The sequence below is a fragment of the Falco biarmicus genome, chromosome 11 (genome assembly GCF_023638135.1).
Source record: "Falco biarmicus isolate bFalBia1 chromosome 11, bFalBia1.pri, whole genome shotgun sequence".
Taxonomy (NCBI): Eukaryota; Metazoa; Chordata; class Aves; order Falconiformes; family Falconidae; genus Falco; species Falco biarmicus.
The window spans coordinates 36,821,860-36,849,631 of record NC_079298.1 but is presented as its reverse complement, the minus strand read 5'-3'; the positions used below and the strand labels follow the sequence as shown (position 1 = coordinate 36,849,631).

At 41.4% G+C, this 27,772-nt stretch overlaps 1 protein-coding gene across 5 annotated transcripts in view; it reads left to right on the top strand.

The window, feature by feature from the left end:
• The first annotated feature begins 624 nt into the window (after positions 1 to 624).
• DENND1B (DENN domain containing 1B) overlaps positions 625 to 27,772 on the top strand; it is a 166,815-nt gene continuing 139,667 nt past the window's right edge. For 2 of the 5 annotated variants that reach the window (XM_056355494.1, XM_056355492.1), the window contains exons 1-2: positions 625 to 959; positions 3,665 to 3,729. In XM_056355494.1, coding sequence (XP_056211469.1) covers positions 943 to 959; positions 3,665 to 3,729 — 82 coding nt within the window. In that variant the 5' untranslated portion in view covers positions 625 to 942. The remainder of the gene's footprint in view (positions 960 to 3,664; positions 3,730 to 27,772) is intronic. The other 3 variants (XM_056355495.1, XM_056355490.1, XM_056355491.1) reach the window with 2 other exon arrangements.

The following is a 27,772-nucleotide window of genomic DNA, read 5'->3' as shown; positions in this document are numbered from 1 at the left end:
GGGAAGCTTGGTGTAGGTGGGAACTTGGCTGCTCGGTGCCTCGCTGATGACTGGGACTTGGAAGCCTCTCAAGGATGGTGTTACCTTTTCTTCCTCTCCAGCCTTGCTGGAAACACTCGAGGGTACGAAGCTTTTCATGTGTGTCTATGGGACAGTGTGTTTACTCCAGCGCCATCCCCCCCACCGCCTCTCCAGCAGTTTGGGAGGCCTGTTTAGCACTTGATAAAAATAAAAACTAAGCAGATTACTGCAGGTTAAATTAACATGTACGACCTAGCACAGAAAGCTCCACTTCCCTGCTGCACATAGAGAACATCCGAAGTACGTTAAGATGCTGACATTAACGCGCTTGCCAGACCCATCTGAGGAGCCTCTTTGGCAGCAGGTGACGGTGTCCGTGAGGGACAAGGCGGCCGCCGCCGGTGCGGCCGTACCAGTGCGCTGCCCGAGACACACGGCCGAGGGGCCTCCGCCCCGACCGGGCCCACCCCGGCGAGGGGCTGCCGCCGCCGCGGCCCGGCCGGGCGCACCCGGCTCCCCGCGCACCTGCCGCGCCGCGCAGGCCCCGCACGCCGCCCCCCGGGGCAGGCCCCGCGCCCCCCGCCGCCGCCCGCTCGGCCCTGGCCCTCCCCCGCCGGGCTCAGGTGACACCGGCCCCGGCGGCTCCCCGGGCCGCCGCGGAGCTTCCTGGTTCCCAGAAGGTGCCGGAGCGACCGCAACAGGAACTGAGAGACGGGGGGAGGAGGCGGTGCCGCCGCTCCGCTGCAGTCGCGGCCCGAGCCGGGGGAGCGGAGCAGCCATGGGCCGGCGCCCACCGCCGCGGCGCTGAGCCGCCCCCGCCGCCCGAGGCAGAGGGGCCGGCGCTGCCCCCTCGCCCTTGCCGGGCGGGGCGCTTGTCCCCGAGGGGCGCTGGAGCAGCCGCCGGGGGCCCGCGATGTGACCATGGACAGCAGGTTCAAGTGAGTGGGGGGGCGGCGACGGGCCGCGGCGGGGCCGGCGCGGGCGGGGCGGGGGCCGCGGCGGGGCTGTCAGGCGGGCCGGGCCGAGCCCAGCCCAGCTCGGCGGCGGGCGGGCAGCGAGTAGGCCCCGCAGCAGCCCCGGCCTGCCGGGCCCGCCAGGCGGCGGCGAGGGAGGGGAGGAGGGAGGGGAGGCGGGGGAGCCCACCCGGCGGGAGCGTGCGAGGGGCCGGGCGCGCCGCGGCCGCTGAGTGACTGACAGGCAGCGCGGCGGGCGGCGGGCCGGGAGCGGGCGCTGCGCGCCGGGCCGGGGCGCGGGGGGAGAGGGGCGCGCACAGCGGCGGCGGCGCCCCCCGCCCGGCCCGCAGCGCGGAGGAGGTGGCCGCGGGGCCGGCCGCCCCCCGCCTCTCGCCGCCGCAGCGCCGGCCCTGCAGCGCCCGCCCGCAGCTGCAGCAGGAGGGCGGCCCTGCGGCCCGCCGGCCTCGCCGGGCCGGGGCAGCGCGGCCGGGGAGCGGGGCCGGCCCGGGCGGGCCGTGCCGGTGAACGGGGCTCGTGCGGCGGTGGCCTGTCGCTCCCCGGGCGCCCCCGGCCTGGCGCCCCGGCCCGGCCGCCAGCGCCCCGCCAGGCCCGGGCCGCGCCGCCCCCGCAGGGACCCTGCGGCAGCCGCGGGGGCTGAGGCTGGTGGCATTAACCGCTCCGGTAGTTACAGACCTTCCTTTTGCCGTTATGGCGTGGCAGGTGCCAAAGAGAATTTTAGGTGTTGGGAAGCACGGACCCACCCGGAGCGGCCGCCTGGTCCTGCTGAGCTGGGAAGCTGCCGAGATGTCAAACAGCGGTGGCAGGAATTGACAAAAACCCCCGTGTAAATACCGGGTGAAGAGGCAGGCTGCCACCGGGTAGCTGTAAAGGAAACGGGAGACAGTCTGACAATTCTCAGATTAGTTTTACACATTTTTGACACTTCTAAGCGCAGTGGGATGTGAAGAGTAAACTTAGAAGCATTTTTCTGCAAAAGCAGATTTAGAGTGGTATGGTGAAAGACGGAAGGCAGTGGTATTTCAAAGAGCTCATTTCATGAGAGTAACTCGGCCAAGAGTTGAGCTAGAAGCACTTATTCGATGTTTGTGATGCTTGAACCGATTCACGCTAAAACCCCAGCACTGCGTGGCCTGGTTGGGAAGCAGAGGAAGGGCCGAAGCAAAGGTGGCCTGAGAGCATAAACTTAGAGTCTGAGCTGGACTGGTGCCGTGGGGAGATGTCGCTTCTTTTAAAGGAAGTATTTTTGTCAGTGGCTCATCTAGAGGTGGCTCGGTGGAGCCAAGCGTTATCAGTTTCATTCTGAACCCGCTCACCAGCCAGAGGAAGAATGGACGGACTTTAATATCAGAGTAAATCTCTAATATCCTGGATTTAGGCTGTTGCAACTCAGAGCGAATTTGATCTCCTACACACAGGATCAATAGATACAGGATTTTCCCAACTAAATGCTTTAAAATAAGATGCAAGGAAAGATTGTGATACGGGTGGGCTGTGTCTTCATAACCTGTATTAGACTATAATTGTATATCTCAGTTGATGATGTGCTGAGGTCAGTGAAAGCATGTACTGAATCAATTAATTCATGACAGCTGAAATTTTCCCCAGCTCAGCCTTTGGATTTCATTCAAAACTTTCTTTAAAGAATCAACCGTGTGTTAATTTGCTTACATGCTTTATTTTAAAGCATTCTAGAAACCTGGAACCAAGTGTTGGATTTTTTTATTTGCCTAAAACTCCAGCTGACTTCAGTGGGAGTGTTACCTAAGAAGGGATTTCAAGTGTGAGCCTTTGATGTGGTTGAACAGATAATTGATATAGGTGTGGTTATGCCACTTGTTTTTAATATAAATAGCAGTGAGCTTGGTAGGCAGAGAGAGGTGGGTGGTATTGTAATGGCATTCAGGGCTGTTTTAATAAATATTTAGTTTGGGATTAGGTTGTGTGTTAATTGCTGTTAGCTTATGCAGTTCACTGTTAGGAGGTGTGTAGTTACTGGGCAGGTGGAAGAGGCATTGGCCCTCACCAGAGCTGACCGTGATGGCTGCTGCAGATACGGAGGCTCCATCTTCCTGGCTGGCTGGGGATTGCGTCTGTCCTTAGTTAATTGCATTAATGTTTTCTCACTCACTGAATCATGCCCGAGATTCAGCCTTCAAAGTCAAAGATGACGATCAATATCTTGTGAACGAGGAAGCTAAGTGATTCTCAGCCTTATGGTGATAATCCTATGCATTTAAAGGGTAGTGGCTAGATTTGTGGAATTAAAATGGATGTCTAATGATGGGCTATTTCTGTTAAGTAGAAATAAAATGTAGCTTTAGAAAAGGCTACCCATGACTCCATTAATATGTTTCAGATTGGTTGATAAGCATTTTAGTAGCGCTTTTTTTCCAGCTGTGAGGCGTGATTTGATGGTGTGACTTAAAAGCTATTTGATGCATAGGGCAGTGACAGTGTTTAGCTTGTTTATCTTCCTTATTCTTTCTTTAAGGCTGTACAGGGAAATGTGACTTTTTGGTTCTTCTTTAGAACTAATCTGGTTTCTAATGTTAATTTAATAAAACTTTAATTTATTTTAATTTTATTCTGTACAAATAGAATGGAAAAGAGAGAACATGGTAGAAACAAACATATATATTTGATTAATCAATTGTGTTTGCTTCTTCTAGGGAAAATCCAGAACGTACCTTTGATTTGGTACTGAAAGTAAAATGCCAAGCATCTGAAAACAAAGGTAATATTCTGTGCCTATTGGTATTTATTTGTAGAAATGAGAAGTGGAAAGAAAAATAGTTGGCATCCTGATCTAATGTCGTCTTATGCTTTTAATTGCTGTTGGATTGGGATTGTATTAAAAGCCACTATGGTTATTTTATTGCCTTTTAAAATCTATTGTGTTAATTCATAGTTGTCAGGGGTTTTTTTTGTTAGTTTTTCATTTGGCTATTGTAAAAATATTTTTGTTCTGAGAGAGTTACTTGCAAAGCTTGGACTTGAAATGCATCTTCTACAATTCTTAAGTCTTAGAATGTTGATTTTGTGTAAGATTTCATTTTAGGAGACCAATTGACTTCTGTTTCTACCAGTGGAATGTTAATTTTGATGAGCGTGATAGGGAGAAAGTAAGTTTCTGAACAACAGGAAGAGACCTTCTTTCTAGCTCATGTTTGGCAGCTGCTTTGGTTTGATACATGATATAAACAGCAATGAGTGCTGTCTTGAGCTTGTACTAGCCATCAGTTTCATGTCTCTGTAAAAACATGGTAAAAGACATGTGGTAGCACAAGAGTTATTCGAGAGAGGCTTTTTTCCTCTTGGTAAAAAGAGGATGAGGTTTCCAGTGCTGAAATTAAAATGCCCCCCTAGAAAGTCCATTGGGGAAACTCAGTTCATGTTCTTATCTGAGGTTGTTGGCCGCCTAAAAACACAGGGAGAGAAGTCATCTTGTTGGGGTTGCGTTGTAGTCATGTCTGTGACAGCTGTGTCTTAATCACGACTGTAAAACCATTAAACTACATCTTAAAATTGAGTACATTTCTTATCCTGCTGTGCTAATAGGTGCTGTTTCCAGAGTTTACTACTCTGACAAGTTAGAAGCCTATAGAAGTTTATAGCCCCAAAGTATTCCTTTTTTTTAATTTTGGCTAACATTTCTGTTAGTGATGTCAGGGGTATGTGCCTAATATGTTTACCAAAACATTTTTTTTGAAACTAAACAATTGTATTTCTTTAGGTCTTCTCCTGACAATCCCAACAGACTTCTCTGTGCCTGTTGTATTATATATTATCCATTATTGATATCTCAGATTCATCAGATTTTTATTTTTTTTCCTTTTCTCCTCCTCTTCATAAGGTCGCTATTTAGTTGTGGAATGACATCTTGGTCCTGGTTCAGTCTGGGTATTTTCACTTTTTTTGTGACCAGCCAGCATCCTTCAGTTCATTGCCTGCTTTTTTGATTTGTTGCTGGTACGGTGATGGTTGGGGGTAATCGATCAGATGAGCTTTCGTATCTCTGATCATTGTGATTTGCATCATGGCACATTTTACTCTGTTCTCTTGTTTGTAGTTTTTACCATAGTAATTTCATAGATGATGTCTGTGAACCCCACTTAGCTACTTGACTCCTGATCTGTTCCTCCTTGCATTGTGCATTTAGTCTCTGCCTCCACCTGACAGCCCTTCCTGGGGGCCTGTTCACATCCCAGCCCAGGCCAAGCTTCAGCCTGCAGACTTTATTCCCTTTCTTCTTTACCTCCCAAGAGCTAGGCTGTTGATAATCCTTTTAGGTCTTCATCTTGAAATCCTGAAAAGTGTGAGTTTTTTTCTTCTGTGATCAGAACATGGATCTATATCCTTTAAATTCCTTTTATGTCCCTTTTGACTTGTGATTTTGCATCTTTCTGCCTCTGCTGCTGTAAGAAATTGCTTCTCTGTACCTGCAGCTCTGTGCATGATTGCCTGCACTTTGGTGCTGGTCATAGGCACTTCCCCTGCCCCGCTCACCAGGCGTTTCATGTTGTTCATCTGTTGTTCTCTGTGGAGAGTGGTGTCTTCAAGAAATCTCTGTATCTACTTGAACTGTGACTTGAGTTAATGTAGAGACAGTATGTGTGACTGTTGTGGGTGCACCCTCTTCCATTCCACTTCTTGCTATCGGTACCCCTCATGGGCTCAGTTGCTGTTTGTCCATGGGGCAGCCAAAGGCAGAAAGGAGTTCTGATACTGGTAGCGATGGAGTCTGCAGTGTGTGGCCAGTGAGGGATTTAGGGGTGTTTCAGCTGGCCTGGAGGTTGTATTGATTCTTGCATGAGTCCATAGATCAGCACAAAAGTACAGTACCCTTTTAATAATCAGATTGTGCTGGCTGAATGTTCCAGTTACCATCCTGCTGTACTTGGTGACCCATCTGGGATTCATTTTAATTTCTTTCATATTATGTCTAATTCAGATAACAAACTCACTCCAGTGAGGGCTTGACATCATATTTACATATGGTATTATGAGCACAGTGATGTATCAAATTAATATATCTGAATGTTAAAGTTATTTAAAGGAAGTTCACAAGGGACAAAAGTGTATTGTCTTCACCGCCACTTTAGAAGTGGAGCACAAGGCTTGTCATGCGAAACAGGGAGCTTTAAAGGTTGGTTTATTATAAAGCCTAACAAATTTGACAGTTACCCTGTATTGTAGGTCTTGCCTTTAAATAGATTTTCATGCTAGGATAATCTTTTGAATATATCATACTTGAAAACGTGATCCATTCACCTGTTTCTTTGCTCATGCCTCTTTCTTTCTTATGAAAGAGATTTGTGTTTAAATGGGGGCTTTCTCCCTCGCATCCCATCTGCTCCTTGTACTTGATCCTGAAGCTATGTCAGGGCTGAATTTGTGACATCACTGTCACAGTGTTGCCGTGGAAATATCACAGCCACAAAATTATGATCTCTCTGTGTGAGTGAGCAGCAGGAGAAGCCGACTTTGGGGAGAGGAAGAGCTTAATGTCACCCATGTATCTTTAAGCTTTTTCTTTTCAAGCTTTGCTGTAGTGAGCATTCTCCTGCATTTTAATTTCCCTGTGCCAGTGTGTAACTATTCTAATAAATAAAAATTGAGGTAGCCCTACTGCACGTGTAGCTATTAATAAGATGATGTTTTTACGAGGATGCTATATACCTGGAATAACGTGACATGATGAAAAATTTTGCTGTTAAAATTATGCTTTTGGAAAAATGTTTTTAGATAACTGCTGAATTACAGCATAGCTCTCAAGGAATGTTAATATTTTGGATCAGACAATGTCCTAGGGCTCTTCCAGCTGTAAAGGATCATACATACATGCAATGCAGCAAGGTTTATATGTATTATGAAATTTCTTCTGAAGTCATTCCACTAATTATTTGCAACGTTGTTTTCTATTCAACATTAACACCTACAAAGTTTCACGTAGGTTATTATGAATTTATCACTTCATGTGTGGTAGTAACTCCTGAATTGGTTACAGGCTTAGCTGTGCTAGCAAGTCTTTAGTTAGAGCTGGATCAAAATTTTGTTTTCCCATTGGATACCTGTTTTTTGTGATTTTAAGAGTAGCTTGCATACTTGAATATTTATTTCTCAATATGGTGTTCTTGATGGAGTAGACAATCCTTTTGGGCTGCTCTTTCTCTCTTAAACTGCAGGTGTCCACAATAATGTTGCTAGAATAGTGATCTGCCAAACTTTTTCTCATTTTCAGGGCAGGAGAGAAAAAAAGGGTACTTTTTACATAAATAGTCTTATAAGTGAGCACTCTATTTTTTACTGTTGCTGACAAGCTTTTTTTATTCGTCACTCGGGTTCTGTTACACCACCCCCTCCCCCTTCTGTTTATTAGAGGGGGTTAATGCCTACTCTTAGAACAAAACAGGCTATGATTCCCTCAACTATTTAGAATATATTGCTTACTATATTTTCAGAGTAAATGATGCTTTTGATACCATATTCTACCTAAGACTACCTTGAAAGCTGCATTTCAGCTGTACTTACTTGGACAGTTGAGGCATGTATTCCAAAGAGGAGAAAACCTTTAGGACCCAATTCAGATCGTAGCCCAAGTCACAACTTCCAGCCCTTTGCAGCACAGTCAAGATGGTAAGCATCAATTAACATGATATGTTGAAACATAGTAATTCAGCGTGACAGACTTTTTATTGGGAAAATTCATAACTTGATTCTCACAAAACATTGGGATTAATTAAATTCTGTTCACTGGAGTTTTCTGAGTGACTGGGAGATGAGTGCTTAGCTATTCTAGCAGACCAGTATTTGTTGTGAATTTGGCCTGCAGTATCAGTAGCACCTTATAGCAAAAGGTTTTACATTGTCTCCCAGGCAGTTGCAGATTTTCATAATTCTTTCCTGTGTTACTCCTTAATGAACAAGCAAACAAATGAAATGTCAAAATAGGCACACATCTTGACATCATCAGTTGACCTTCTGCGTAAAATTTTCACTTACAGACCCAGAGGGCAACTTGATAACAGATACTATCAACACCATTGTGTTATTTCAAGGGCAAGTATTGCTCTTCAGCTTTAGGGTAAAAAGATGCAAGTTTTTTGCCCTTTGGACTGAGTCACCCTTTGGAGGTATCAGGAGTAATGCAGTGTTGCAGTTGTCCTGAGTCCATAGTTTTATATGAAGCTGTTGGTTCCAGATTGTACAACAGCTGCACTTGGGGTGACTTTACTGTTCTCCTGGCAACTTGTCTCCTGAAAGTTATACTGACCTGGCACTGTAAGATCTGCCTGAGCCTAGAAATTGGTTAACCAAAGCAATCTGCAGCTTTTCCCCTCCCCCCACCCCCCTTTTTCTTTTTTCTGTCTAGGTCCTTCCATCATGAAAGTAAATGGAATTTCTGGAAAGTTGATGTTTCTGAACTGTTCCAGAGAACATGTCGAAAATATTAGTGCCAGTGTAATCTTCATGAAGAGTGCATATTTATTTATGCATACAAAACATATACAGTTTGTGCATATACACATATTTGTCTGAACTTTTGATTTTGGTTAAATGTGCAAAGATATAGAATCAGTTAAATTACCAACTTTAAACTGTACATCCTATATTGATTTTATTAAAATTGGATTGCAGAGTCCAGACACAAAAGGCAACGCAAATATAGCAGCTAGCAGTAGAAAGGCAATGTGCAACAACTTCTGCGAAGATGAGGTCTTCAGCGTTTCTGTCCACAGTTTCCCAAGAAGAAGATGACTCAGATTGGTTTCTGTTTGTGTGGTGAAGAGTGCTGTTTGCTACACCTCACTTTTTTTTTTTTTTTTTTAAAGTTATTCCACATATGAAAAGCAACAAAAAGGCTCCATGGAGTGTGCAGGTAGATCCAGGAAATGCAACCACTGAATGTCATAGTTTGGGTCTAGGAATGCTTTGGTCCTGACAGTTCAAGTTTTACTTGAAAACCCCTTTGAAATAGCAGTTAATTTTCTGTTCAAGCAAAGAGTAATTGCTTGAGCAAGGCTTGGAATTTGATTGCTTTGTCTCTGTTGCCTCTTTAAATGCTGGGAAGTCTAGAGCTCTAGATCTAGATACGTGCTTTTCAGAGAAGGTGTTTAATAGGTTGTGTTGAATTGTGTGAATATCTTCTGTAGTTTATCTTCCCTATGCCAGAAGGATAATAAACCTTAGTGATGCATTATCTCTAAATTATTTTTCTTTCAAGGGTCTTCTTTTCATTAAATTTTCAAGGAAAAGCCATGAAAACCATTTTAGTTGTGTGTTGGTAGAGTTAAGAGCTATATGAATTAAATTCAGGTATTAGTCCAGAAATGCAAAATTCTTTGTATGCAGTTTGATTGTGGTCTGTAAGGTACTAATAAGATACAGCTATAAGTTACCTTATATATATAAGGTACTAATAAAATACAGGTGTAAGATACTAAGTTCCAGGAAGGTCCCAATTCTGAAGAAGTTTAATGCAGTTGGTAGTTGTGTCCATGGGTAACCTGTCTAGCTTTGGTAAAGTTTTGATTAAACATCTTCCAAAGCTGCTTTCAGAATTGTGGCCAGAGCAAGCACTATTTTTTCTTCTCTCTCTCTCTCTCTCTCTCTTTTTTTTTTAGATTTACTGTAGAGAGCTGTTTATTAACCACAGATTCTGAGCCTGTGGGTGTAACGTGCTGATCAGATAACTTTTCCTCTGCTGTACATTTTTTTGCAGAGCATCACTTGAACATGATTAAAAAGATAATTCTATCGTTGTAATACATGAAGTCTGCAGGATTTTTTTTTTAAAGAGTAATTAAAACTTTTGATATAACCTTTATGTACTGCCAACCTTTTTCACTGTTGGTTTTAATTGGAAGGATACTAAGTAAGTACTGGCCTACAGAAAATTAGGTTTCTCTGACTTTTGAAAGTACACTGTGTTCTTCAGATGAGTATGGAGAGCAACTATATATTGCTATGAACTAGATGAACTTTCTTGTAAGTCTCATATTTATTGGCAGATTTGTAGTCTCAAATATTGTGTTACCATATTAGAATTTATTTTACACCAATAAAAAGTTAAAGATGCTTTTTCAGTTTGTACAATGCCATTTCAGAACATGGGCTATCTGATTGTAGTCTTAGATGCAGTTTTTGTATATAAAAAATGAAGATTTCTTTCAATACGCCTCCACCCCAACTCATTAACTCATATATTGTTATTTAGATTAGTGCTACTTCCCTGTAACCGTTTCTTGGTTTTTTTCTGTTGGAATTTTCAAATGGTTGTACCTAAAAAGCTGGAAGTGGACATTTAATCTAGCCTGGTTTCTTTACAAGATTATTGATTGATTAGGAGCGGAATATCTCACAGTCCTTTGTTGAGTATTATGTAAATGTTTTGAGGGCAAAAGCAGGTAGTGCCTGTGATTGTGCATCACTTTTGTCCTTTTGGGCAAAACAAAGGAATATAAGCCAGAGTTTGACTGGTTGGGCAAAACCAAGGCGTCTAAGCCAGAATTTGACTGAAGCTCTCACGTACAAGCACCAAGCATACCTGTAAGTCCTTAATAAATTATAATATTTTGTATAACTTAAAACCTTCTAGTTGTATCTAAATTGATGTTTTCATTATATTCAAATTTCTTTCATTTAATTGGAAAGGTCCTCAGGGTATGAACTATGTCTTCTCTGTGTTTGGACTGTCATTAGCAAAGAGTGGGTGTTGGAGAATTATGAACAACAAAAACAATTACAGCAACTGCGGTTTTGCATCTAAGACAAAGATTGACATTTTGACGTTTCTTACCTTTTATTTTTCATTCTCCAGAGGCTGATAAATGGAGGGTAGTCACTCCAGCTTTCAGCTTCTCTGCACAGATGCTAAAATGTGGAGGAAAATGCTGCATTTCAGTGCCTCGTTTCCTACAGTTGTGTTTTTTTTCCACCAACCTACTGAGATTCTTGGATGTATGTGTAATTTGGAGGTGGGTGCAGATATGTGTGTGTAGGAGGGGGAAGGGTGAGAGCTGCTGGAGAAATAGGTCAAGGAAGCCCTTTCTCCTATCTCCCCTGCATTCTTCACTGGGGAGAAAAAAGCTCATTGGGGAGGGATGACCCTACTCCCCAGCAGCCAGAGGACGGTCCTGGCAGGAGCGGCAGGCTCTGCTCTACTCCAGAGATTCCAGCTGTAGTAATGTGGGGGCAGGTGCTGTGGTATCAATGCTGGTAGAGAGCAGTTATTCCCCTGCAGGCATTTGCCTGACTGTGTCATTTTTTCATGTGATGCCATATGCCATGTTCAGCAGTGTGACTGGGTTTTGGGCAGTGAAATGAAAAGGGAAAAACTTGATGAGTTAAGTAATACAAATATTAACATGCTGTAAAAAGAATTTTGTATAAAATTCAGTAGAATGAGCGTACTAGTACTAATACAACTAAGTGTAAGCTGAAAACAGTAATGTAGTCAATCAGTATGAAAGTTGACGTTCCTGTGCTTTTTTTCAATTTTAAATTTAGTTTCGTTTTAGTCCTTAACTATTTGAGATGGCTGCCTGGGGGATAGTTTGTGATCTTTTAAATTGCTTGCATTCAAAAGTGTTAAGAGTTTGCGTATTTTTCTAAGCTAATGTCAGCATGTTTCTGCCCTCCCACACACTGAGCAGTCCATCATACAGAGAGGTTTATCGTACTTTAAGGAGGTATGTTACACTGCTAGCTCTTCATATATAGTTTAATGGCTTGTCTTTCATGTGCAGAAGATTTAAAATCTGCTTAGAAAGCTTTGAAAACTGGTTAAACTTTCGAAGTTTTAAATGCTTTTTGCAAAGCTGTGAGACAGTTCTCTCTAGCACTGACTTGAAGAGGCTGAAGTGTAGGGTTTCCTGTCTGGTTCACAGAAACAATCTCTTTTAATTCTTTTACCTTTGCCATTGGTGGTACTATCTGGGGATGTAGATACATGTAGATGCATGTGCTTAACGTATAACTATTGGCATAGATATTTCTAGTTGTAAATAAAACAAAGCATGATCAGGACTACAAAGGGGAGAGGTATGTAACTGTTCATGAAGAGCTTAAACCCCTCGGAAGCCAAAATAAGTTTTCTCAGTAAAGTGCTATTGTTATTCCTCAAAATAATGTTGTCTAGTAAGAGCAGTTTGAGCATAGCACCGCTTTGCAACTCATGTGTTAAGAATCTGTATTTTTCTTGGTAGGCCGATGAGTGACGACTCCAAGATACGGGTAAAAATATGATACTTATAGGCATGTACTTAGGATGGAGGATAGTACGAGATTGACAGATAAAAGTACTGAAATGCTGAAACCATTAACTTCTTAGACATGCCTTTGACATTTTTCCATGTATCTTAGAACTCGAGTCTATGTTTAGAACTGAATAATTTGGATGGGCAAAGACTTCTTACATTTTGTGATTCTGGTTTAGGAGACAAGATTAAAACCTAATACTCAACTTTATATGGAAAAGAGAAGAGAAAAAGCAGAAGCGGCGAGAGAAAAAAAAGGCCCAAACGCGATTTTGGGTGTGGTATCTCTGCTTCCTGAGCTGGGAAAGCCAAGGCAGCAGTTTACAGTCATACTGCCTTCCTTTGCAGAAATTTTAATCTTTGTTTGGAAAGTACTGTCCAAGTATTAAATCCTTAATTGGAAGTAAGGCTTGAATAATGCCCTTAGATTATGTTTCCCAGAGTTTGAATCTGGATCTAGTTTCTCTACATATTTGAGTGGGCATTCAGATGTACATTAAAACCTAGCTAAAATTACAAACCTGTGTCTGAAAAGAGCATATTATTTAGGGTTTCTGTGTTTACTTTAGGACGTATTTTACAAACTATATTAGTTAATGCCACGTTTAATCATCATAGAGGCATAACTGTCATATCCAAGGTATTTTGCCGTAGCTGGTTTACTGTTTCCTTTTTCCTTAAACTCAGAATGGGGAAGTGTGACACAAAGAATGATTAATACTTCGGTTTAGCTTCTAATTGAGAACAAGAAATTCCTAATCATCTGACCTGAGATGCTGCTCATGTCAAAGGTTTTATTTGTTGTACCAGTTGAACCTGTTTTAGACCACAGCTAAATATTGTGAAGTTATGGTGCCATTGTGTAGACAGAGTCAAATGTTTGCCTTTGGGAGGAGGCAGCTCTCTTGCTCTGTTACGGGACAAGCTAAATGCAAAAATCTGTTGTGTTTGTATTTAAATACTGGATGCTAAGTGTTGACTTTTAACTGTGTGGCAAGGGTTGCACTTGACCCAGAGAAGCTGTGCTAATAATGGTTATAAGGCACAGCATCATTTCCCTCAGAAGCTGCAAAGGAGAGCTTAACGTTTTAGGGCAGCTGTTCCCAGGAATGGGGTAGCATTATTGAAGAATAGATGATAATTTTTATATCCTTGGGTTAAGATGCAACATAAAAAAGCAAATGTAAAAGAGTGTTTTGTCTTTACAGTGAATGTGTTTCTGTTCAGTTTAAATGCAAAATAAGAAAAAGTAGCAGTGTAGAGGTAAAAGGCAAGGATTGTGTGAGAGTTGTAAACTTGCCTGGAGGTCTGTAAAGAGTTTGTAATACTGGAGGGAAACCACTGTGTGTTTAGAGTGACACGGTGACTAGAGGGAAACAGTTATTGTAACTTAGTCTTGCTAGCAAGAGCTGATCATTCATGCATCCTTTTTCTGTGCTTTGGCTCTTAAACTGTGTGTTTGCAGTTTGTGTTTTCTTCAAACAGCTAGCACTGCTAGAAGCAGCGTGCGAGGTCAGCATCCTTCCTGCCTCTGGTGGCACCTGGCAGGCTTGCTTTGTGGGTATGCTCACGTTACTGCTGGGGCTGCTGCTGGAGCTGCAGGAAACGGTTGTCATGCAGGTCAGATAGGGAGGAGCTAGTGGGATTTTCATGCCATACAGTGTAACCTAGGCTGTTTTCTCATATCTGAGCATGCATTCCAGGTTTTTTGGGTTTGTTAAAATAAATGTGTTGTCAGTTCAGGAAACTGAAGAAAACTGGGGATGCCCTTACCGTCTCCTGCCATCTTCCTGATGGCTTTTGTGCTTCTAGGGTACCCTGTTGGAATTGTCAGGGTTATGTTAAACTCCTGTCCCTTTTTTTGAGAAAATGGGGTCAACAACTTCGCTGGTGCCTTCTAGTTTTCTGCTCACATAGTAAAAGTGAGCTCTTAAAGGAAAACACCAAATACTCAAAGTTAGAACCCTGTCACTCATGGTCACTTCAAGGCATTGCATATTTGGTGATAGATTAAATTTTTTTGTCTAAACAAAATTCTGTCTAAAGAGCACAGTTTTGCTAGGTTGATATTGTGCAGTAGTTCATAGAACTGAAAATTGTTACCGGTATCATGATACAACATAGGAAATTCTGAAAAACTTTGTGTCCTGGAAAGAGTTTTGCTGGTGTTCATATTCCAGGTATTTTCAAGACTATTGCCAGATAAAAAAGGACTGTAGTTTCCTGGTGGCAGATGAATTGCTTGCTACTTTAGCTGAAATGAATGAACTTTTCCTGTCATGTCACAGGTAGTTGTGATGACAGTGATTGTGTGCCAGGACAGGTAAAGCTTGCTGACACTGGAAACTTAAGTTACGTGAGGTTCTGAGCATTCAGTTGCAGTTTCAATCAGGCATTTTTAATTGATGCATCTGAGTAAATCCATTTTAGTTTGTAGGAATGAGCGTGTCCCGTGCAGTGTAAGTACATGTTTACATCTGCTTTTGCTTGAGGTCAGAGCCCTGTAGCATCTTGCGAGGTCTAGTCTAAAAATACTTATACAAGTGTCAGCCAGGGGAAAAAAAGTGAGGTCAAACTAGCATGTGTAATTAAAGAGTAACCAATTTAAAAAGAGAATTCTCTTTCTCAGTCTTGATGTAATATGCTGTGTTTTACAAAGAATAATTTGAAATGTATTCTTTTGCATTTTGGTTGTGGTGTAGAAATCAATGCTGTGGAACATGACAAAAAACCCCCCAAAAACTTAAGATAACCACCTCTGAAGTGTTTGGTTAAAAACATTTTTCATTGTCAATAAAAACCGCAATAAATTAAAGCTTGCCTTAAATTCTCTGGCAACTAGTGGTGGTGACTATCATCTTTTAAAATAAACAATTTTCTGTGATATTGCTGGATGCTGACAGATCTAGCAAACTATTTTGTCGTTGAGAATACTTGTCAGGCCTTGCAATCCTTGGAGGGAATTTGCATTGTGTTTTCAACAGTGAACAAACCAGAAATCATTTCAGCTCCTGCTGTTGGAGAAAATGATGAAGGAGACAGGATAAACCAAATCAGACAATAAGAAAAATAAATTAATCTTCCAGATCTTTCAGTGGAAGTGCAATAGGATGAAGGTTGCACATAGCAAGGCAGGTGAATTTGTGTTGGCTGTGGACAGCAGAGCTCTTGAGGCCACTACATCCATGAGGATAGGCCAGGCCTGAGCCTTGCTCTGTAAGTGGCTGGGGAACACAAACTTGATCTGCTCTTATATGATCTGCTTTGTGCATTTGAAATCTGAAACTGCAGTGTGGTTTGAAGCTCTAGGAAGAGAAAAAGTGCTTTGCTTCCAGCTCTAAATTACTTCAGTTCAATCTGTAGGCTTGCCCGACTCACCTAACATGGGAGTGAAGGTATATCAGCTCTGAAACACTGCTTTTCTCTGCATTCACAGAAGACTTCTGTGAGAGAAAATGCTGTTACCAAGAACTCATCTGTATGGCTTCTCCTACAGGGGCGTTTGGTTGGTGGTGCTTTCTGTGATGGCTTGACTCTGGTAAACTGAAAAATACTTTGTGTGGGAATCTGTGTGAAAATGAAGATACCCTGTTATAAGATGTTTTCTGCAAAGGGAGTACCCAGTAGAAGTTTGGGCTTTCTGGTGAATAGTGGTGATACTCTGTACACTGTCCAATTTTTGAAATGCTCCATAGCCCGTCTGAAGGGAGACAGAAGTATTCAGGATAAAAATTTGGCTCTGTATGCAGTCAGTTCAGTAAGTTGTGGCTTGGGATTGCAGAATTATCTGTGCACTCACCAGTTAACATGATCATTAATGACTAGTAAAAGAGAGTCTGAAATTAATTCAATTTAGGACAATTGCAGAGGCACTCATTACTGTTGTATTTTAATGTGGATATGGAATCAATCTGTTTAAAGTAAATATATGTGTATGCGGTTCTTCTGGATTACTGCCAGGAACATAACTGGGCTGTGTATGGAGCCAAATGAGAATCCATCTCATTGTGTCTTAAAAACATAATGGGATTTTATAATCTAGTAAAAGTGCATTGTTTGCTTCATGTCTTATCGTGTACACTCCTCCTTATATCTTAACAGGGGAACGTGATCCTGATGTATGCTGCTAGGGTACTTCTGCTACTGGAGTTCTGCTCCTGTCTATTTTAGCACTAGAAATTATTCATCTAAGCATGACCAGTATGTTTTAATTGTCAGCACATATTGAAATATTCATCTTTCAGTGAGCAAGATAAAAAGTCTTGCTAGGACAGAAAGTGCCAGAACAGCATAAACAATAGTTGCAAACAAAGTAATGTTTTGAAGTCGTTTGGATAAAATGAGACCAAAGTGATTTTGGTGTGTATTTTTGCTTGTGGGCTTCTTCTTTTTTTTTTTCCTTTTTTTTTTTTTTTTCTTTTTTTGACCTGTATTTAGTTCATGTTGCTTTGGATATGTAGAACAGTATGTATTACTTAGCATAGCAGTTAATGTAGTAGTTTTGTGCTTGTTGGTCAGAACACAGTGCGAATCATGAAACAGGTACAAATTGCCTAAACCAGTTAATTGTTACAGAAAGCGAGAAAGTGCCTTTCTATTGATGTTCCTGAAACTCAATTTTTTTTCTTTTTACGTCCCAGTAGTATATATTCAATTTATTTCATGGGAATATTAGAAGTCATTTCAATATCACAAACAAAAAATAAATGATAGTGTATGCTATGTGTTATCTTAAATTAATATTCCTGTAACAGAGTGACACTAATCTGTTATAAGAAAATAGTACATCTTAGAAACAAAAGAAACCACATTTGATATAAATCAATAGCTCTAAAGTTTAATTACCCCATCACAGTCATACTTTGTTCATCAACATTTCAGGAGGATTTTGTTTAACTCTGCGGTGTATCAACTAGATATACAGTAATGATGTATTGCAAATATGCAGGGATAGGCAGAGAGCTGGATTTTATTCTCAGATCTAATTTTAACACCAATGGCTGAGAGAGATGAATTTAAAATCAATATTTTCAGCTTCATTAGGTTCTTCTTGAAATATTTACTATATAGCAGCAATAGAAAATTATAGTTTCTGGAGGTATGCTAATTGACTCCTGAAATCTGAAACTCTCAGACATTATAATATAATCTTTAATTATCTTCAAATAAAGTATGTGAATAGTGAAACAAGAATGCTTTTTTATATGTGGCCATATTAGAAGTTATGGGTATTGATAGAATGCAGAGGTGTGTGGATGAAATCTGCTTTGTGTATGATGAACTGCAGTCCTGCCCTCTAGAAATTCCTGGGCCCAGAAAACTGATCATGTAAGCAAAGATACGGTGGTACAAAACACAGCATCACACAGATTCCCCGCCAGGTCTGGTTTTGGGTGTTAGTAGGTCAACAAAGAAATGCATTTTATAATCAATAGATGAGAGATCTTTCTAACTTATGGCTAGGTGGCTCAGTAGTTATTAATAGGATACAAAATCTTTCAGCTCTGGAATATGTTTACAGGGCTAGCTCTGATTTAGCTCTGATTCCCCCCCCCCCTTTTTTTTTTTAAGTGTCCTGTTATTGTCTAGGCTTCCTCCTTTGCATGTGAGAGGTTTATGATTTCATGTGGCTTAGCAGCACTAGGGGAAAAGGATGAACGCCCCCCCCCCCCGCCCCGCCGCCTTGTAGGGACCAGATATAATCCTAGATTCCTGTTGGACTTTGCTGATGTTTGCTGATGTTGAGCTTCAGCCAAACTGGGGAATAAACACGGTTCCACAAAGGTAAAACACATACTCTGTGTCAGCAGGAACTGCAAGCAGCAGTCACCCCTGGAGGGGAGCAAAGAAAGCCAGGATTGCACCACTGAAAGCCGGAGTGATGCATTACTGTGGGTCACATCAATGAGCTTTACTGGTAATAAGCATCCATTAGGGCAGTTTTGCAAAAAAAGCTAAGTCTTTGAATAACATTTTCCAGGAAAAAAGACTCCTCGCGTTTGAAATGAATGGCTAATACTGAGTACAGTGCATTTCTTGGTAATAGTTTTCTGGTGTTACTGTCTTCTGTTCTACAACCTATCCTTCTGTGGACAGCTAGGAGAAAGCAAAAAAGTTACTGTGTGGCTGCACAGAAATTGTGTCAGTGTGACTGAAGTAATAGTGAGGGGGATGAGTGTTCTTGAAACTGCCATGAAGAAAACGACATATGCTGGTTCTTTATTGCTAGGAATCAGGATAAAAGTGCATTATAGAGAAATTACATAATTTTCTTAAGTGTTAGCTTTTCCTGTCCCTGAAGTAAATTTTTTTTTCTAAATATCATTATAATATCAGAAAATGACCTGAGTTTTTGTTCATGGGTGACTAAACCTTAATTAGGTATGTATTTGGCTGTAATTAAAGCACCTTTATGAGCTCCCCTTCAAGCAGGAGCCAGTAGGGGTAAAGTCTATGGTTAAACAGCACTTTCACTTCAAATAATCTGAGTTTGGTGGGTAAGACAACAGAGCAAATCTACTGTATAACCTTTTAAACATATTTCAGAAGTACAAAGCATTAAAATAAAAAAAGCACACACACACCCTGCCCCCCCCCGCCTCTTTATAAGCTATTGTATCATGAAATATGAGGGGACTGTGACCTCCTTGAAGTGCTGTAATATCTACTATTGAGAAGATTAAACAAGACTATGTGTTGTTATTACCTTTGCACCACAGCAGCACTTCAGTAGCAAATCTATGTGGAAGTTATAACTTCCCGCTGACCTGTAACTTCAAAAGGAAAATTGTTCTAGGCTTGATTCAAGTAGGAAACTTACCAAAAGCTTCATTAAAACATTGTTTGTGTTGTCTGATGCAACGGCATATTTGCAAGCTGTTGTTTCAAGATACTCATAATCCAGGGAAATCAGTAAATTAATAGTTTAAAAACTACATACGCATAGCTCATCAAACACATCCTTAGTTACTTACTACCTTGTCACTCTTCAAGGAATAGAGGTTGTGAGAATGGTAACCACTCTGCTTTCGTTTCTTTACTGTTGAGGGCTTGGATGCCTTCCCAAGAGTGAGGTGCGATGTGTCACTTCTCTCTTTTGATCCCCTTTGCAGCAGGGGAAGCTGAAAGGACTCTTGTCACCTCGTACTACAGTCCCAGTGTTCCTTTGCTTCTCTACACTTGTCCTGCATAAGAAAGCTGGCCAAGAAAAACTCGTAGGTTTCTGTGACTGTTAATGGGTGAATGGCTCCCCGTGGCAATAAGAAAAGAGCTAGGAAACACGGAAAGAAAATCCTATGAGCAATGACTGATTTGAGAGGGAGCAGATTAGCATTGCACTGTTGTATAGCATCACTTTTCATGTCTTTGTTTTGAGAGGCGAGAATATTGCTGAACTCTGTTCTTGGAGTTCAAGGTACCACACAAATGTGTTACATTTAAGGTGACAGAGTTTATTTGATTTCTTTCTTTTTATTCAATAGAAGCTAGGTTAATGTGCAAAGAGTAGTGAAATAGACAATGAGGTCTTGTTAATTCAGGCTGAAACTTTTGCCGTGTTCATAATGTGTTTTTAGCATCTGAAAATTGCTTCTGTTAATACCAGATCAGCATTACTTTCTATGAAAAAGACAGGATTTGAAAGTAGATAATGTTTTAAAGAACTATATAAATGGATGAATCTGCTGTACTTTACAGGAAGGTTTTGATAACAAAAATATATTTAGCAAAGAAATAACAAACCCTGAGTGCAGCTTTTTTTAAAATTGCTGTAGAGTTTCATTCCAAAAACAAAACAAGTAAGTCACATATTCGCTTACTTACCCTTTATTAGAATCTTTTTTTTGGGAAAAAAATAACAGTTTGTGGTCAGAAATAGTTTTCAAGGATTATATTCAGTAACCTTTCTCTTTAAATTTAGCTGCAGGGCTTTGTGGTACTTGACTCCTGTGTCATACCACAGCTTAAAAACTTAGCCCTTTGTATGTGTAGAACTGTAACTCCCGTTTTTTGAATCAGTTTTAGTAACTGATTTAGATTAAATGATTAAAGAGCCTGAAAGTGATGGCAGATGAGCAATTCTTTTGTGTATCTGTATGTGTTAAGAAGGGTTTTAGATGTACGTTTCTGTAGTTTACTTTCTTATATGTAGTGCTTCTAGGATGGTGCATATTGCATAATTGTTTAGATGCTAATTTGATTATAAACTTGTAGATCAGGAGGGAAAAACAATTTTAAGTAATTTTGTCTCTAAGAATGAATAAGATGGTAAACAATGGCATATAGATGAAGAGGACAAAGCAGGTCAATCAAATGATCTGTGCAGGGTGGTTCTTAAATACATTTTGTGTGTTTGGTTTCTAATTGTCTATAAAATAAATTTTTCTTAGCATGTCAGAAATGAGATTTTAGTATCTTGCTCAGTAGCTTAATGGAGTATCCCTTTACAGTGCAGTTGACTCCTCATTTTGCTGTCTTCTCGTTTTTGGTTTTAATTTTGGCTGCAAGTGTATGTGGGAGGAAGTTGTGTTAAGTTAGACTTCTGTGTTTGAAAATTTATCTTTCAGCAGTTTTGTGCAAAAGAAAGGTATTGCTTCTCATCGCCAGGACAAGTAAAGATTCTGGGTTTCCTTCATTGCAGTTGAGTTATCTGTGCATTCCTTGTTTAATGTGTACGTGATTTCTGTATGAAGGCACGTGTCCCCTTTTGCATAACTGTTAAAACACTGGTTAATAAAAGCAGCTGAAGTTAGCCACAGCAGGTGCTGCAGTTCAGTGCTTTGGTGGTACTGGGCAGCATGACCTGAATCAGGCAGAAATGTCCAGAAAATTTATTCTGAGATGTGGTAACCTCTGCTTTCCAGATCTGGCAGCTTAAAATAGGTTTGATGCTGCTGCGAGGAGCTCAGCATGCAGTCTTTGAAAACAAGCCTGCCTGCTTGGAACAAAAATACCCCAGTCTAAAACACGAATCCTTTCCTGCACTGGATACAGCTTTTCCCGTGTGAATCCAAACCAAAACCATTATGCATTCGTAGTGGTCTCCAAAAGCATCAGGCGGCCCTTTTGCCTGTGTGAGAAGTGCTCTGTCCTTCCTGGCCGCGGGTGAAAGGGGACCGGCCTTGCTGGGGAGGCTGTGGGGGGCTGCCCCTGGGACCTGCTTCTTGTGGTCACCTGCCTGGTGCAACTCCATTCTGGTATTTCTAACTGAAAGAAAAATGGAAAATGCGTCAAAATACAGATTCTAGCTGTCTAAGCAGAGAAGAGAGTCCGGGGCAGGTTTTGAAGGCGTTCGTTCCTCTGCCTGTGTGGTGGCTGGTGGTTGGTGCTGGGTGCAGGCACAGCATGCCTGGTGTCACAGCCCAGAAGCTGCCTTGGTGGATGTCAGCAGCCTTTCTCCAGCATGCATACCCGTGGTCAGCTGCTTAGGTTTGTAAATTAATGAAAACTGGTATTTTCTCTCACAACCAAATGTGGGCCTGTCTTGTGCAAGCACGCTTGGTTTTGAGCCCCCTTTATACCCTTGGCCTCTGCAGTGTCCTGGCACAGCCTTGGCTGTGGCTGTGGTACTGAGTTTGTGAGCTGTTTCCTTCAGTTTGTTTTAGAAAATGCTACTCATAATTCACTTGGATTATAGGTTTTGTAATACAAGAAATAGGGACCATTTATTTCTTTTTCACCTCTACTGGCACTGTGGGTGATCTTTTATCCCACTGCAGCAGCCTCTCTAACCTGAAAGTCCTGAAAGTGTAATTTGTTGAACCTGATGATTAGGTGCTTTTCCATACCTATCATATATCCTTTCCTAGTCTTCTCTCACTCTCTTTTTGTTTTTGAGGAGAAGGTGGTCAGAACTGTGTGAAACTTTCAAGGTGTTGTTGTGTTACAGATTTCTATAGCAGCAAGTGATGATTCATCCCCCCCCCCCCCCCCCCGTGCCTGGAAAGCACTTTTACCCCTGGTGGAGAATTTGCTGTTCATTGCTACTGCTCCTTCTCATAAGATTATAAATACATATTGCTGTATAAACAAACATCATTGCCCCCCAAAACACAACTGTTTGAGTTCTGTGTCTGTTTCTAAAGCTTCAAATCATAGGTCATATTATCTCATGTAATACAGTTTTTCAGAGTATTTTTTTCTTGATGCTGTGGTGCTAAACATGGGGTCAGAGAAGAAAATATAAAAATGGCCCAAAATGTATTTTCAGTAGCGGAGGAAGAATTTTTGATTTTTATTTCTAGCCACAGGGAGAATTTCAAAGTGTTCTGATTTATAAGTCTCCCATGTTAATAGTTTTTTTCTTTTTTTTTGATTCTCAGCTACCTTGTTTAGAACTAAAACCAATAATGAATCATAAGAAAAGAAATCAATTCCTATTATTATACTCTTGAGTTAATTCTTTGGATTTGCTTCTTCTCAGACTACATTTCTTCTCAGATGTTTTATCTGTCTGAAATCAGTTTACATAAAACCTCTCAGGCAGGCCTGCATATGACAATGTGCATCTTGTTCAATCACACTCAAGGTGAGTATCTATAAATAAGTTTTTTGGTACCATGAGCAGGATTATAGTATTAGGTCTTCTGTGGCAGCTGTGTCATTTTGGGGAGCTCACTTAGGTTCCTGTGTAGCACTACTCAGCTTCAGAGAAAAATGGTTATTTTATAGTTCTGAATTTTAGTTCCCTTGAGTTCTCATTTGAGAAGTATCTCTTGTAGTTACTGATTTGTCCAACCTATTTAAAAATAAATTGAATGTTGGTATAGCAAGTTGAGCATCCCTTGCTGTCTGGCACTGAGAAGACCTTGTCTGTGAAGAAGGTAAAGTGGAATGGATGTGGAGCAATCTGATCAGCAGTGTAGGAGGACACCATTTTCCTCTCCAATGTAATTATGATAAATGCCTCTTTATTAGTATTTCTTTGTATCACTTCTGGAGATTAGTGATAATGTGGTGGGCTCTGTGTATGACAGCCTCCAGTGGAAGTCGTTCAGCACAAGCCAGTGGGTGTTTGTAGCAGCGCTGCTGCCTGCAGTACGTGTCTGCTGGGGAAGCAGGCCGTGCTCCGGCTGGGGAAAGGCCACAGGGCCTGAAACATATCACAGCCTGGCTTGAGTATTTTTATGGCCAAAGATACCAACACCTAGCAGTCTCTAGATACGACAGCAGCTGTGCAGTGTGGGATTTATTTTATTTTTAAAGGGCATTACAAGGAGTATTAAAATACTCCAGCTTCCTAAACATGACTGTCCTTTGTGGCAGAGGGAGGCAGCGGTGTGTACCTGATGTCCAATATTCCATGAAGACAGAGCAGGTTTTCTCCTGTTCCCTGCCTCCTTTGCAAATCCAGCCTTTGCAGCCTGTTGAGAGAAGTGAGGTTGCTGTTATTCCCGTCCAGGGGAGTTGCGGTTACGGTTGTGTTTGTTTCCAGGCTCTTGAGTCCTGTTGCTTTCCTCGTACTGCTGCTGTGACCAGGCCCTGTGCGGTAGCTGGGAAGGAGTAAATGCAGGGGGTTTTTGTTTTTCCTGTTATGACAAAGATGATTTCACACTTTGCTTGTTTTGGGGGTTTTTGTTTGTTTTTTAAAGTGTATTTTGTGCTGAAACAAGAAACACCCTCGTGTTACCTCAGTCAATCAAGCTATGACAAACAGCAATTCCTTTGCTTTGTGTTTTGAGTCACTCTGGCTCTCTTTCAAAACACATTGGTGAAATTGGTGAGAGATGCATTTCCTCAGCTGTGGCTGATTCTCTGAGCAAAACCCTGGGAATTATTTCCAAAATACACACTCAAGAGAGGCCATAAGAACTCTGCAAAGATGCAAACATCAATTTGTCTGCAACAATGAATTCTTTTCAGTGATTCACAATATATCATATGCTTATTCAAACATTAAAATATTGCTCAGATGTAGGGTTTTTTGGAGGTTTTTTTGGCCTGCTTGTGATTTTTTTTTTCTTAATGTGAAAGAATGTATTTTTATTAATGTTAGTCCACTTCAGTAAACTTTGTTGCCACTATGCATTATTTATGCTATAGGAATGGAAGTGTTACAAAGAAACAAGATACAAGTCATTGCCTTGGGTTTATTTTGTTTGGTGGTTTTTTGTTTTTGTTTTTCACCCTGGAAAAACCCATGGTTTATTTACACTCTGTAGATACGCTTTCTTGCCCAGAGTTCTCCTTTTTTGAAGACGAGTGATGGTGAGCACTTGTGTGTCTTGTTCCATACAGCAAAACGTAAAATATTTCTGTTGCCATACTTTGTTATTTTAATTGCTGAAGATAACTGGGACAGTGGAAAATACTGATGCTATGCTTTCAATTAGTTCTGGAATATACACTTCTCTGATGTCTTGAGCTTTACCTTAGTGTATCCTTAGTGAGTATAAAGTTAGATTCTATAGACATATCTGGATTCCTAAGCACTCGAGTATAATTTAATAATGTGTGTATTATTTTAAAGACACACATAAGCAATAGCTGCTTGCTAATAAAATGCATTTACTGACCCATGAGTGAATTGATCCCTATGACTAAAGCTTAGGGCTCTGAAAGTTTTTCTCTTATCTTTATGTTAAACAATGGAAAGTTTTACCATATGTTCAAATAACGTCTTCATCAGGTTCACAACAGGATACCATAGTTAATTTTCAGTTGACTGCTTTACAGGATTTTCTTTTTGCTGGCTGGTTGGGTGAAAGTCTAGACACTGAGAGACGAGGCGTTAGAGGGGCCTCACAATATAGTTATTGTGAATGTTAAGTAGGGGCAGCTTCCTCTGATGTACGGACTCCATGCACAAACCAGTAGTACAAAGGCATAGCTTTTGTTCAAGGGGATAGGGGCTAATCCGAATGCTGCACACTGTGAAAAACCTTTTATGGAAGGGGGAAAAACTTGCCTTGAAGGTGAGAGGTCAGCAGTTTAACCTCTGACCATAAAACAAGAGACTAGTGAAGAATGGGATGAACAAGGGGGAAAAATACTTCAAGTACTTCATTCTTTGTTTATCAAAAATGGGTCAAGCAAATGAGTGTCAGGAATGGTTACAGGCGTTCTGGTGGGATGCAAGGGAGTCTGAAGATGTGCTGTGGCTTAGCAGTGCATTGCTACAGAGTTTGGAGCTTGCATAGCTCTCTGTTCTCAAATGCTTGATAAGGAGATCCTGAAATGAAAATCTAATCTTTCAGCAACCCTTAAAAGAGCACAGTTTCTCTGCTTTCCTCCTCCCCAGTCCAGACCAAGTCCTTTTAAAATTATGTTCATATATTCTAATCTTCCTTTGCATAGACTAACATCATTTAGCATTTGGCCTTTCAACTGTTTCTGGGCTGTGTTTTGAAGTTCATAACGAAGCATTGTGATAATAACCTCCTCAAATGCATCAACAGGCAGTGAGATGGGTCTCTTTTAGTTAAAGCTGTGGATCTTTGGGTGGTCAATGTTATTGTACGACAGCAGGGGAGAGCTGTTTCCAATGCTTGTGCAAAAGGAGTATAGAGGCTTTTCCCTCTGATCTCATTTTGGGTATTATCGGTGCTGGGAATTTAGTAGCAATCCAATTAGAAATGATGGCAGTTATGTTAACTAATAGTTAAGCCTCCCATATTCTCAGGTCCACCCATTTGGACTAATTTGTTGCGCTACTCTTGACTCAGGCTGGCAGAAGATACCAACAGTGAGTAATATACTTGGTGCATTACAGCTCAGCTCCCTGCCTGGCATACAACCATTTCTTGTGCTTCATTAGATTCAGCCCATGAGAAGCACTACTCTTCTCCCTCCTGGTCTCTCCCAGCATGCAAAAAAGCAAAGACATCATGCTTTGCTTGTGCACCTCTGGAAGTTTTATGCTTCATTGGACATAGATGTATTTTATATATGAGGTAAATTCCTCTTCCTGCTTTGCACAAAGGGATTAAAGCTAGGCTTTGTTGTTGTCCCTCTTCACATGTCATATCTTCAAATATTTGTTTATGACCTGGACAGCTTTAGGCCCCTTGCATTAAGAGAAGTGATCAGTAACCACCAGCCAGTGGCAGGGCTTCCAGAACTCAGGGAAATAGATTTTGGTACATGCTTGATTTTATTTGTGCTTGGAAATGGCACAGCCTCAGACTTTGTGGTTTCTCTCACCCTTTGCTGAGCTTAATCCTCTGTTTCTCAGTTTCATAGACATCTATCTTTTCTTTTTAAGTATATTCGGGGTAAATTCCTCAGAAAAGTGGTACTTAAGTGTACTTATATGTGACACATGTTCAGATTAGAAAAAAGACTCTTCATTCTTTTTACCTTCCTTAGAAATTCTTTTGGGTTCACTGATTTCAAAATACAGTGTTTTAGTGGACAGCTTGTCAAATATGCAGAGTTGTTTAATAAATAAATTTTAAATTAAATGTATAGGATTGTGGCTGTTGCTAGACATACCTGTGCAGGTGATTCCTTTAGCTGTCAATTGAAATTAGAATGAATAATCCATTATACTCTGTTTGCCTTGCTGTCAATGTGTTAGTTTTGTAAGTTTTTCAGTGGGCAGCCTAAAATATGAATTGTGATCTTCTAGGCTTTTTGAATTTCATGGGATAAAACTGTGTTCTGAAGCAAAATGACTGACATTTTTGCCCCTGGGGAAGCACCAGAAGTTAAAAGGTTTATGTGTGCTAGAGTAGGTGACCTTCTAGGATCTTGTATTTGAATTTGGAAAATAAGAGAGCCAGATTTTTTTCCCATAATAATTTCTTCTGGAATCTTTAAAGGCAATCTAAGCCTCTTTCATACCTTATGAAAGATGGCTGATGTTATTGTGTTCTGGAATAGCATCTCATGCAATATGCCCATATTTCAGGAAAAAACTGGGCTAAAACTACTGCTGTAAGATAAGATGTAGTTTTACCTCCTTGCCAAGTTCTCTTTTATGCCGCTCCCCCCCCCCCCCCCCCCCCCCCTTGCTACAATGGGAGAAAACTTTGTCATAAAAATACTATGTGTGTCCAAAGTAAACAAAGTAAAGTTTTAAGTCATGCGTATCTTGAGGTGGTATATTGACCCTGGGAGAGCAAATGGCAAGCAAGCATGGAGTTGAGTTAGAACAGTGTTTTATTTCTGGAATCTTAACTTGCCCTTTTCATAGAATCCCTTAAGTTGGAAAAGACCTTCAAGATGACCGAGTCCAACCGTCACCCAACACTGCCGAGTCCACCACTACACCATCCCCCTAAGCGCCACATCTACAACGTCTTTCAATACCTCCGGGGCGGGGGGTGGCTCCACCACCTCCCTGGGCAGCCTGTTCCAACGCTTGGCAACCCTTTTGGTGAAGAAATGTTTTCTACTATCCAGTCTAAACCTCCCCTGGTGCAACTGGAGGCCATTTTGTCTTGTCCTATTGCTTGTTGCTTGGGAGAAGAGACCGACACCTACCTTGCTACAACCTTCTCTCAGGCAGTTGCAGAGCAGGATAAGGTCTCCCCTCAGCCGCCTTTTCCTCCAGACTAAACGCCCCCAGTTCCCTCAGCT